General features: G+C 35.3%; 1 protein-coding gene across 4 annotated transcripts; it reads right to left on the bottom strand.

The window, feature by feature from the left end:
* Window positions 1–4,968: 4,968 nt before the first annotated feature.
* LOC116188541 (OVARIAN TUMOR DOMAIN-containing deubiquitinating enzyme 11) lies at window positions 4,969–10,154 on the bottom strand. 4 transcript variants are annotated; one of them, XM_031517973.1, is made up of 10 exons: window positions 9,952–10,154; window positions 9,629–9,882; window positions 8,749–8,822; window positions 8,180–8,234; window positions 8,022–8,096; window positions 7,050–7,123; window positions 6,917–6,965; window positions 6,283–6,367; window positions 5,552–5,608; window positions 4,969–5,471 (listed from the first exon to the last, which is right to left on the bottom strand). In XM_031517973.1, exons 2-10 carry the CDS (start codon window positions 9,803–9,805, stop codon window positions 5,440–5,442), a joined length of 678 nt encoding a protein of 225 aa, XP_031373833.1. In that variant the 5' UTR covers window positions 9,806–9,882; window positions 9,952–10,154; the 3' UTR covers window positions 4,969–5,439. The 4 variants fall into 4 exon arrangements, with proteins under 4 accessions (XP_031373833.1, XP_031373831.1, XP_031373832.1 ...); XM_031517971.1 differs by having other exon boundaries at window positions 4,969–5,451; window positions 9,629–9,855; window positions 9,952–10,152; XM_031517972.1 differs by having other exon boundaries at window positions 4,969–5,451; window positions 9,629–9,852; window positions 9,952–10,152.
* Between the last annotated feature and the right edge of the window lie 3,194 nt (window positions 10,155–13,348).

Genomic DNA, 13,348 nt, shown 5'->3' with positions numbered 1-13,348 from the left:
TCCCTAGTGAAATCATGTGTTATAATTATATAAACTATTTAAGATGAATATAGTGGTAGTTAGATTAAGGAATTGGCATTGTTATGTTATGTGAAAGGATATGAGAAATATGGCCTTTTATGTTCCACCTGGACTTGGGACATGCAGTGTGATTGAATATGTGGATTGCGTATGAAGTATATGATGATAATGTGATTTAATATGATTGGAATTGTGGTTGTGTATGCGGAGATTGCGATAATTTGGGAATAAGAATTGGTGTGGGTATATGATATGAGATGGGGTGGTTGTAGTTGATTGTGCTTGTGTTTGTTGCGTGATTATATAGCCATGAGACCGCTGGACCCGGCGGATTACAAATAGGGTCTGATCGGCCGCTGGACCCGGCGGAATATAAATAGGGGCATCATCAGCCGCTGGACCCGGCGGAATATAAACAGGGGCCTGATTGGCCGCTGGACCCGGCGAAATAGAAAAAGGGGCCTGATCGGCCGCTAAGACCCGGTAGAATACAAATTGAGGTCAACTCTTACCGCCAGAGGTTAATAGGCGGCCCCCGCTATGAGATGTGGATATTGGAAGTTGAGAATGGTATGAGCGAGATGTGCAGGGTCACGGTACCGTCATAACTCTGTTGCGAGGAAATGCAACCCTATGGCTATATTGATTTGGTTGTGTTGTATATTGTTTGTTTGGTTGGATTGCAGTAAATGTGATGATTGTTATGATTGTCTGAATTATTATGTGGAAACCGTGTTGTTGCTAATTTGATTTAGTTAGGCTATGAGTTCAAGATGATGTTGGGTTAAATGTTAATCCTAATAATAGTTTTATATGGTTATAAGGGAAAGTGATTGTTGATGAATGAACTTAGTAATCATTTGTACGTATTGTCTAATATGTCGTGTTGGTGAATTAATTGATAGACTTGGTTATGCGACTACTATCTATATGAATATTTGGTTGTCTAAAATATATTTATCACTTAATATTATTCATTTTGCTTTGGAATTTAGTACTCACTGAGATGCAGCTCACACTCTGCATACATTTTTCCAAATAAGCTTCCGATTGCGCAGAGGAACCACTTTTTGATATCGGGGATCGGCTTTGAGGACTAGGTAGGAACCTTAGTTATTTGATAGATATCCTTTTTGTATAGAATGGACTTGAGAATGTTACGACCTGAAGATTTTGTTTAGTTGTAACACTGATGTGAGAACGAAAAAGAAATCTCCAGAAAAGTGTATATACATATTAGAGTTAATGGATTGGTTATATACTTTGGAAATTTATTGGAAATCAGGTTTTTATGTGAACAGTTCTTATATGATAATGGATTCGAGGAAATATAGCAAAAATTTTATTGTAATTTCGGGCCATGACATTTTATTTAGTATCCTTTGTTATTTCTAGCTTTAGGAAACTAAGGTTATTCTAGTTGCCTAGTTTATTAGTTTTCAGTTTCTCATAGGCTTATATAAAGGAGGCTGAATAGCTGATCAGAGGTAGACTATTTTGGTATTTTGGTGAGATTTTCTCCTTTGTTCTTCATTGAACTCCTTCGAACGAACAAGTGTGACAGCTTGTGATTGTTCGGTACACATTGATATTATTGGTTCTTGTTTTTTCATAAATAACGGGTCAATAATCCTTATATTGATATTGTTGGTTCTTGTTTCTCTATAAACAACGGGTCAATAATCCTCTTTATCTAAATCTGTGTTTGGCGATCTGGGAATTGATTCAAGTTGGTCGTCGGATTTTACAATCATTCGTGAGGTCCGCATCACACTTCTTGAGAGTCCCTCATCCGGTTGAATTTTCCTTCCGACAATGTTAACTTCAAGTATAATTGAATTAACTGAAATAATAAGATCTCACATGCCGATAACATCAAATCAATTGGGTAATCGGGAGCGTACCTGGATTAAGTGCGAAAGCCAGAGGTGAGCAAAAGATAGGTAGTATGGTCTTCCAAGTCAGTACGTCAAGACGCGGGCTGTTTCTCTGTCCGAGTAATGAGGCCTCATAAGAGCATCTTTTAAAGTACGACTAGGGGACCATAATCCCTTAATTGCATCTAAGTGCCTGAGATTATTGTAATTTATAATCTCACCCATCATCAAATCAGAAATTACCTTATTGTATCTACACATTAGATCCCATATATACCGAGATATCGTTAAGACCAACTACTTAAAACTTTAGTAGATCTCTTAATCAGGCCATAACAAAGATAGCCATAATACATGACTAATTAATATATATGTTGGACCACAATTATTGATTAAAGTTCAACAATCTCACACTTGGGCCAACATTTATATCACCATACAGTTATTGATTTACTTCAGATTGCCGCCCAACACGTATTCAAATTTTCGGGTCTAAACGCATATTCTAGATGACTTCGGAATAAGAATTTAACTTAATTAGATATTAAGTTTCTGATATTGCTATAATATAATTTCTCTTAATTAGATATTATTTCATATGTTAGCTTGAGTTAGTAATCTTAAGTTTCCTATGCCATATAGTTTCCTTATTCTATTTTAGGAAAGAAATCTATACGAGAATATATGTCAATTTCTTATTCTAGAGTCAAGGGAGGTGTCTTCCCTCTATATATATATGCTAGAAGGAGATCTCAAAAAGACGAATTTGATGAATATTTGAATGAAATTGCTTAGAGCGTTTCCTCTATTTTCTTATCCAAACAAGTCCCTTGTTTAGTGGCAAAAATCTCAATTCTTATCGTTCATCATTGAGCATGGCGAATAAACCCAACTTTTCTTACTCGTGGCGAGTCATCTTATCGAGTGAGTTTTGTTGGTTCTACCATCCACCCTTCTTTCTTACCCAATTCTGGTTCGTGAGCCTATCATTTGGTATCAAAGCGAAGGTTCTATCCATGTTGGCTGAGTGAAACACGTGAACACACGTGTAATTGAGTAGATTTTGCTAAATATGCGGAGATAATGGCTAAAGACCACCCAGAACTAGTTCCAAGAGGGCTTACCTTCGACCAAGGCCTGCTCCCCACATTACAACGAACAGAAAAAATTTTAGCGTGGCTGGAGCGAGTTACCCAAACCCTTGAGAGTTTAGAATGGGTGCAGGAGGATTATCGCCCAAAGAGAATCCTGACTTTCAACGGAAGCATGAATGCCGAGGAATTCTGGGCGTGGATTTCGGATGTAGAACGATTCTTCAACTATTATGGCATCCCCGATGATGGAAGTCGAGTTGTTAGAGTTGTTTATTGGTTAAGGGGCAAAGCGTCTACTTGGTGGGAGAAATTGGAAAATAATCGTCTTCAAGATGGCAGGAATCTAGTATTTACGTAGAGGCGCATGAAACAACTCTTATAGGTCATATTCTTTCCTTTGGGATACGAAGAACGCCTCTATGAATCCGAAGACGATTGCATGAAGTCTACCTATCCTCTTAAGAATGGAAAAACGAATGCTTTTCCTATGATGATTGTTGATGTTGAGAAAAAAGTACAACTTGAAAATGCTTTTATGAAGGGTGACAAATTTAAAGAAGAAGAAGCGGAGTCCAAGAATAAAGCAGCTCAAGCGTCACAAGAGAATAATATTTTGGTCAAGAAGGATTTAGCGATTAGTAAGATTCTTCGGAAGGAACTAATTTCAAACTCTTAAGAGAAAGTTCAGGCTGAACTGTTTTTAGATCCAGGCCAAGTGGAACTTCAAGAAGAAATTGCTATTAAAGATTTGTCGATGGTGTTTCATCCAATAGAGGCAAAATTTGCCAAAGCATATACGACTCTACCAGGAAAGCAGCAGTAGTTCAGGCAACGAGTTGGTTGGCGAGGAAGACAAAAGAAGTCGATCTATGAAGAATTACTGGAGAGAGTTCGGATAGAAAAGTTGGTCATTAAATGTGCTTCAGATTGCCGCCCAACACGTATTCGAATTTTTGGGTCCAAACGCGTATTCTAGATGACTCCGGAACAAGAATTTAGCTTAATTAGATATTAAGTTTCCGATATTGCTATAATATAGTTTCTCTTAATTATATATTATTTCATATGTTAGCTTAAGTCAATAATCTTAAGTTTCTTATGCCATATAGTTTCCTTATTCTATTTTAGGAAAGAAATCTATAGGGGAATATATGTCAGTTTCTTATTCTAGAGTCAAGGGAGGTGTCTTCCCTATATATATATATATATATATATATATATATATGCTAGGAGGAGATCTCAAAAAGACGAATTTGATGAATATTTGAATGAAATTGTCGAGAGCATTTCCTCTATTTTCTTATATAAATAAGTTCCTTGTTTAGTGACGAAAACCCCGATTCTTATCGTTCATCTTTGAGCGTGGCGAAACAACCCAACTTTTCTTACTCGTGGCGAGTCATCTTATTGATTGAGTTTTGTTGGTTCTACCATTCACTCTTCTTTTTTATCCAGTTCTGGTTCGTGAGCCTATCAGTTATGTATTACAATATCGTAGGAGTGCTTTTAATTGCTATCTTTATCAAACATCTCAAACAACCTGGTCCATTGAACATATCAATATAGGATCAAAGCGATCTTTGTCACATATATGTTGTGACTAGACCCATCAATGATTACATACATCCATATATTCAATGACATAGATCAAGTATGAACGCACAATATGGAAATTACATACAATGTGATCTAAACATGCCTATTTCCATTTGGTCTATTGTAATCCTTAGTGAGATTAAACAATATTTAACTAGAGTGGAATGTCCCATAAATTGTATTCCTAACAAAAACGGTAATCAAGGCCATGTAGCCCAAATGGAATAGCCCAAACCGTTGAGAATTCTGATCATAGTTGAGCCGAAGTGATGAAAACAGTGATCAAGGCCGTGTAGCCCAAATGGATAGCACAACCCGTTGAGAATTCTGATCATAATTGAGCCAAAGTCAAGAATTACAATAAATAAGTGGGTGCGGCATGATCAATAAGTGCTCTGTCTTCTGTAAATACCATAAAACTTGTTTGGCTACATTTCAATGATCCACACCGAAATTACTTGAATACCTACTAAACATGGCAACTATGTACGCAATGTCCAGATGCGTACATACTTGTGCATGCATCACACTCCCACTGCATATGCGTAGCAAATCTGCTATAACTTTATCTGTTCAAACCTCGAGGCACTAATTGAGATTGAATTTGTCCCGATATGTATCAGAACTCAGATAATCTATATTTACTAGAACTCGGCGTAAATTATTCACAAATCCATATTTGCTGCATTAACTATTAAGGTTTACATGTATATGTAGAGAGTATGAAATCTAAAACTATGTATAATCCGAAGTTCCAGACGAACAAACAAATAACAGGCCCCGACAGTTTGAGCTGGCATCAGACTCCAGCTGTCTCTAGAATAATAGCCAGTGCTTTTTTCTGGGTTTTCTCATCGGAACATCTGCAAACAAAGGGAAATGTCTTTCGACATTCAATTGGGAAGAAGATAGAATCATCGGAATGCATCGCAGGTAAAACAAAACGTTTTTATGTATCGTTACCTCCTCTTTCATAGAGTGAGTTGTAATGGACTTCACTCCAAAAGCTCAGCCACAGCTCTGGAGACAGAACGATTAGTGGTAAGCCACCCAAGTTATACATCAAAGAGAAGGGAACAGCAGTTCTGTTCTGCTCAAAGGAAAAAGTTTGACACCAACCCTAGCAAGTAAGTACGTGAACTGAGAGGACAAGGATCCGATGGCAATCTTTGGTAATCTCATGGAAAGTATGAAGATTAGCTATATAGAGCCCAATTCCAAATGCGTGAGAAACAAGAACATGACATCATCAAGATCAGCTCGATGATACTGTTACCCCCGTGAGAAACAACCTCCTCTGTTCATTTGCCTAAAAGGAAGCCTCCATCTCACAACAGATCCCCTCATGTCCCTTACCTCGATCAGATGGAGATCTCATCTCTTCCCTTTTGTCTTTTTTTCCCCCATTTATTTCTACTAAAATATTGCTAGATTAAAAATAAAAAAGAAAATCAATAAAAAATTAATTTCGAATGTGATATGGTATGGAAGGCGTAAACCAACCTTTGCTTGTAATTTTCAGGACTCAAATTTACAAAAAAAGGTTAAGATGAATCAGAGCACGCAAAAGTTGAGGACTGAAAACTGTATTCTCCCCGTAAACCCATATACGTATTTCTATAACGAAAGTAAACCCAAAATTGACGTCTAATAGAGCAATGAGGAATTTAATCATCTATAATGCTAATACTTACGTCTAGTAGGAATCATGCCGTTTGGAGTAATCTCGATGTAACCACTGTCTCTAAAAGAGGTGACCAAACAAATTTTGGCTCCGAACTGCAGGAAATGCAGATAAGCCATATAATCAACAGAAACCTTTCACTAACACACCTCACAGTTTTCTAAAGCTACATCAGAAACCAGATTGCAAAAGGCCAGTTTGGAAGGTAAAAGAAACAATGAGAACACTATATATTAAGTTAGAGGGATGCTAGACAATGAGAAGTAATGAGGAGACATCATGCAACTCAGAAATGTATTCAACCTGCAGCATGGATGAAAGCAACCAACTCTATCTCTAAACCAGGACAACTTATTTAACAACCAAAGAATAAGAAAGTCATTAAAAACCCTATTACCTTCACCGACAGCAAGATGACATACATATACAATTGATAAAAATCCCACTGCATCATATGCTGCTCTTTTTTTTTGGTCCGATACAATGCCACCCCATTTAAAGAAATTGCGAAGAAGAAATTATTGAGATGATGCTGAGGATTTGTCACAATGATTTATTATTTACATTATATCATCACCAAGATTTTCTGGAATATAAGGGTAGTAAGAATTAATACATGTTATACTCCGAAAATCTGAACTTACATGATCTGCAGCTGCTTGCAGAGTCACATGATCGCCCCATTCTCCTGATCTACCAACAAAAAACACTTTCAAGTTAACTGAATTACAATCGCTAACAAGGATAAAACAGAAGGCGCTACTTCAGATGTCTGACTTTTTCATTTTCTTCACGTAGCTTCTGTACTTCATTGGGACATATCCTTCATATAACTTTCTATGGTGCTTCAACTGGACAGAAAAAATGGACAAGAAATTACACGTCATAATCTTAGAAAAGCAGAAATATTTCAACGAGCGCACCATTAAGGCCACATTGGCATTAAAAAGTGGAAAAGTACTAGAAATTGCAGAAAAGATTATTGCATCTTATTCAGTGATTCTCTCCAAGATCCTTTCCCTTACTTTGAGCAAAATGTGGTAAAAGGTCAGAGTCTGACAGGAATGAAATATCATAATAGCAGAATACTGAAAGATACTGGGAACAACTGATATTTTTCTCTTGTCAAGTAAACAAAAAGAAAGAAGACATTGCAATTCTCAAAGTCTGAACTCCTTCTACAACAACAGAGTAGTTGTATTGCTATCTCCATCTCCAATCTAATAGTTATAGTGTCACTTTATTTCTAAACCAATTCAAGCACATACTACGAAGGTAAGATTCAATGAGTGTTAGTGCACTATGGGATTGTCAGAGTCGAGCACTCATGATGCACACAGCAAACATTGTTGACCAAAACTTTTCTGAGATGAAAAAAGAGTTAGATGGGCATGGGATCATCTCAAGAATCTCGAAAAATCCAATCAAGCACATAGAGAGCAAAAGGCATAAGAATTAATGTGTGGTGTAGCAAAGGCTATTGTTCAATATGATGAGCGGCAAGTGCGATATTGCAGACTTCAATTATCAAAAAGAAATAGATAAATGAGTATCGATACAAAATTTGAAGTTATATCAATTCATGGAAAATAGTAACATTGACATCGTTTCTCCAAGCCTAACATGTGTATGTGTTTGTGTCTCCGAGCCCGATGGTTGAGAGTATCTGTAGCGGAACCTGTAGAGAGCATAAATGAAGTACTCAACTGTAAAAACGAAGAAAAAAAGGCACAGGAATGACAGGAATACCTGCTTCACAACTTGCTTTCTCACAGCTTTGTGATACTCTGGGTTGCGGAATAACTGATCAGCTAAGGCTCGAAACTGCACTTTCAAATAGAAATTACCATCACCTCTTAACAGTGAAAAATAGAGGATGTAAAAAGACATCATCACTGTAGCCAAACCTGACAATTTCCATCACCCTCCATTTGTAGTTCTTCTAAGTCATATGTGGCCAACCTAAACACGAGAAAAACTGCAACCACTTTAATTCGATATCTCTGATAAAGGGGGGTGGGGGGGGGGGGGTTGTTGGGGTGGAGGAATCATTTGCAGGCCAAATGTATATGTGGATTTAAGAAGTAGAGGATACATGAAAATGCAATATACAGTAGTCACGTATGGTCATATCTTTGGATAAAAAAATTATACTCCTATAATCAGATTCATCGGAGGCATGACACAAAATGCTACAGCATGCAAAGAATAACATTAATATGAGTCAATTTCATGAGCAGTATTTCTATGATAATCTTAATACCGATGAAATTTTTAAAAAAAATGAAAGAAAGAGAATTACTGTACTCTATAGACAAGGTAAGGGAGCAAAATCTTTAATCAAGAGCCTTGACAGGTAATTCAGGACTGTATGAATAAATAATCATCCACATTGAACAGATGGCAAGAATAACAAGAATGACCCAGGAAAGATTCAATAGTTGAATTTCATGCAGGTCTTAAAGTGGATCATGACCTTTCAGAAAGTCGCTCATGGTCCAACGTAGCTTCATTCACATCAGGAATCTCTGTAATAACCCGGGGCGTGTGCTGTAATTGGAGATTAATTAATATATGGTATGTCTGATCGGTTGCACAGTACGAGAGTATAAGTAACAAGAATTCGCATAGAGATAAAAGAACCATATGTTCATGTTTGTGTTTGCAGTAAGTCTCTTCATTGTAGAGAGTCTTATCCCAGAGGATTCAAGTATGAGCAGCTAGTCACTTTCAGTAACTACTTTTAGCATAAGAATATAGGCAACACTACTATATCACAACTCGCTTAGGAAGATATCGTGCATTTTTTATGTCCTTTAACCTCCAACATGAACAAAGATAGCCGAATTCTGAATAAAAAGTTTATGGAGTATCCAAAGTTCCTAATGTAAGATGTCATTGCATAATTGATGGGCATCTATAACATTGGAAGCCATTGCAGTCTTGACGATCACGGCAGTTTTTTTAATAATGCATACAGTTGTAATCCAAGTGACACAGGAAACAAATATGAGGGGCTATTTCGTAGTAGTTCTGTCATGCTTGATTCGAAAGAACAGAAGATGATGTAGCTGAATGGGCAAAACCCGGTAGCAGCTGACATCGTGATTCATTCAGTTCTATCCTCTTTCAATTTCACTCAACTAAGTGTGACGATAGATGATTAGAGATGCTCATGATGGCAACGAAAGACATGTTACTCAATCAACATTGTCAGGATGATACTGGCCTAAGACACAAAACACGGGCTAAAAACAAGGAGCCGAGTCTTACTCCACAAAGGTTTCTTGAAACGACCAATCGACCAAATATTTCTATGCAATTCAAAAAGGCAGTAACAATTTCGGGAAGCATACAGGGATAGAATCCAAATGAGAGAGCCTTCTCCCGAGCCTCCCATCGAGCTTAGAGGTCTGCTGTTCCTCGGCCAAGATGCTGGCGATGGTATGGTCATCCTCAGTATCCCTGAAGCTGCTGTTCAGACTGGAACTAGAGCTTGCGCTTGCGCTCGCATTGCTGCACCTCTCCGTCATGTTCAGTCACACCCCCACCCACAACCTTAATAACCAGGAAATTGCACCTGCTGAAGAAGATCACCAGCCGGTCATTCCTGTTCCAGAAAACCCTCAATATCATCCTTGTAAAGCTGAAGATTGAGTGGAACAAAGGGATGTCTTACCGATTGATTGATTGATTATGGATTGAGTAAACGAGAAGTCGATGGATGGAAGTATTCTTCTTGGAGAGGGTAGATGGATGCGTCCAAGGAAAGGAATGGGATTGGGATTGCGCGATGACGATGACTACGAGAGAAGTCAGTAGTCTCGTCTTGAGCTGCTCTACGCTGGCAGGGCGAGTGCCGTGGCATTTGTTCTGATCTTTGTCTTCCTTTTCCCATCCTACAAGGGAAAGGAAAAGCGAAAACGGCAGCGTTTCTCTATCTCAGCAGGTGGGCAGGCGGGCAGGGAAACTTCAATTGACAGTAGAAGACTGCCGTGAGCTTTGACTTTTCAGCGGTTTTTAATAATATTTTTATGACCCGGTAATGACAAAGATTAATTAATGAATTGTAAAATCACGTACATATATTTTATTTATAATCCCACAGAAGTATGAATTTTCAATTTTTTTTTGTAAATCACAACGCATCATATTTCTACGAATCTAGGCACGTTGTTAGTCTCTATTGATTTTTTCCCCGTTAATTATGACGTGACATTAGTTAATTTTATAAAAAGATAGTAAAGAAATTGAAAAGTAATGAAAGTACAAATCTATATCTATATATAAACTTAACTATGCCCAAATAAATAGGGGTAAAGTAGTAAATCTTTTAGTTTGCATTTGGTTTTGGAGCAGAGTTGTTACTTTACTTGACTCTACTCCATTTTAAGAAACTAAAAATAAAATAGGAGGGAAAATTGATTATAATAAGTGTTAAGAAAAAAAATATATGAGAGAATTTATTATAAAATTGAAGAAAAAGACAAAAAAATAAATAGTTCAGATAATTTAGTATTAAAATATTAGTTGTAATAATAGTTAAAAAAGTATGTGTGAGAATTTATTATTAAATTGGAGAAAAAAGATAAAAAAAATTATGATTACATTGTTAAATTGAGGAAAAATAAAGTTGAGTTGAATGGAGTAAAACCATTATTTGAAAAACAATATATGAATATAAGGAAAAAATTTCAAAAAGTACAAAAAAATACTTCAATAATTTTATTAATAAATAGATATATTTATAATTTTGAGAAAATAGAAAATCAGTTATAATTATATAAACTTAAAATTAATTTAATAAATTTTAAGATTACATTTATTCTTACAAAAGCTCAATTCAGTAAATCTTTTATCCAAGTAATTGGCTAAAAGTATTCAAATTTATAAAACTTCATTATCCAAGCATATATTGAAACATAAAAGTTTTGATAGGTAATAAAACTATTAATTTTTCATCAAATAAAACTAAGTTTTATCTAAAAGTTTTAAATTCTGAATTGTCCTTATAGAAATTAAATTTATAATTGCAATGATGTATATATTTTGTGAATTTTTAGTCAATAACTTTTGACATATATTTTATATATATTCTTTTATCACAAGTCCCACTTTATCGCATTAAAGTTTATATAATATAAAAAATAAACATTTCACATGTTAACCTAAACTATGAATTCATATTAATTATTGCTTTCATTTTAAATATTTCTCTATAAAATCCGTGCAATGCTATAAATATTTCACATGTTAAACATTTCACATTTCTTTATGTAATATATATATATATATAGAGCACTACAAAAAAAAGATGATATATAGACTTTCTAAAGATATCATGATCCTAAAAAAGAAAAAAAGTTATAACATAACGCTATTAGTTGATAAAATTAAAATGAAAATTTTAAGATAAGGATGTTATAGACAACGTTCTTTAAAACAAATATATATTCTAATTACAAAACTTAATATATTTGTTAAATTTATATTAGCAGTTAATTTAAAAATGTGATGCATATTAATTGAAATAGAAATTATTATTATTATGATAGGTTTTATTAAAAAATTAGTGAAAATTATTATTCGAATATTAAAATTTTGAAATTGAAAATTGTTACCATTTTGTATAAGAACATTCATGTTTAAGAATGTAAATAATTATGATAAAATCAAATCAATATAGAGATGTATGGACATGAACTTGTGCAATGCACGGGAAAAAAACTAGTGTTGTATTAAAAATTGCAAATATTAATAATTTTAAAATGAAAGATTTTATTGATTTACAAAAATTGTTGAAAGTTCTCTAGAAAATAGTTAAATACAACTTAAATAAATTCTAGAATCCACGCAATGGCGGCATGTACTTTTCTAGTTTATACTAATGACTAAAATTCAGTTAATAGGCTTTATTTCTTTTTCACATCTATACTATTATAAGGGGAAAAGATTTTCCAGTGCAAAATTTATTTTTCAAAATTACCCAAATTTGATATACTCTAATTTATATCAAGAGAAAACTAGCAAAATAGTTATTGAAAGATTTTAAAACTAACAAATTACTACCTGAAAGAATTTTTCGAACAAAATGAACATTCAAAAATCAAAATCCATAATGTAATAATACCGTCAAAATTTCGTTAGTGTTGTTACGGAAAAATGACATGGACAATTATGTGTCATCTAGTGGACAAACGGCATTGATTAACGTGGCATTTACTCTGGAGCGACGCCGTTTGTTCTCATTCAAAAAACTACTGTTTATTATACAAAAAAAAAAGGTTACCTACCTAAAACGACGCCGTCCTCGCTCCACTCCCCTCCCCCAACCAAACGACGACGTCGTTCCTCTCCCCCACCCCTACCGAACAACATCGTCATCATCATCCATTCTCTCCCCCATTTGCAATCAAAATTAGGGTAAAAAATCAAAATTAGGGATTTCCTGCCTCTGTTCTTCACTATTGCAGGTTGAAGAGGCTCTGATAGGGCACCGTCATTTACTCACTTGTACCAAAATCGACAAGAGCAAATGACGGTCTGGTTTGTCTGCTTCGAGGTTAGTCGACCTTCACTTGATTTGGCTTGATTAGAGCTCGCTTTCTGGTTGCTCAGTGTCTTTGTCCATCAGGCCATCTTTGCTGATGCAAATCGTAGCACGATTTCAAGGGATCCAGTTCAAGTTCCAATTGGACCGATTACGCGAGCACGAGCAAAGAAGTTTAAAAATGAACTCAATGGCCTGATTCAAGAGGTTTGGGCTCAACCAAATTCGTGGAGGCCCATTGGACATGAACCACGTGATCAACAAAAATTCATTAACATGATTCAAGTTATAGAAGATTCCGGACAAGGCTAAATTCAGCAAGTGTTTGAGGAAGCTTATAGAATATTTGATAATCAAGAGAAGATATCATCAGATTTGTTTAAAGTTCAAATCTCATAGAGATATTCTAGGGGTATTTAGATTTCATATCTTTATAGATTATGTCATAACTCTATCGATATTCTAGGTTTTAATTTTCTTATCTTTAGGAGGAGATATGGCCAGATTAGGATTACATTATGTCTAT

Source organism: Punica granatum, chromosome 8 (assembly GCF_007655135.1).
Source record: "Punica granatum isolate Tunisia-2019 chromosome 8, ASM765513v2, whole genome shotgun sequence".
Lineage (NCBI taxonomy): Eukaryota > Viridiplantae > Streptophyta > Magnoliopsida > Myrtales > Lythraceae > Punica > Punica granatum.
Note: the sequence above shows the minus strand (reverse complement) of the source record. Positions and strands in the feature narration are given on the sequence as shown.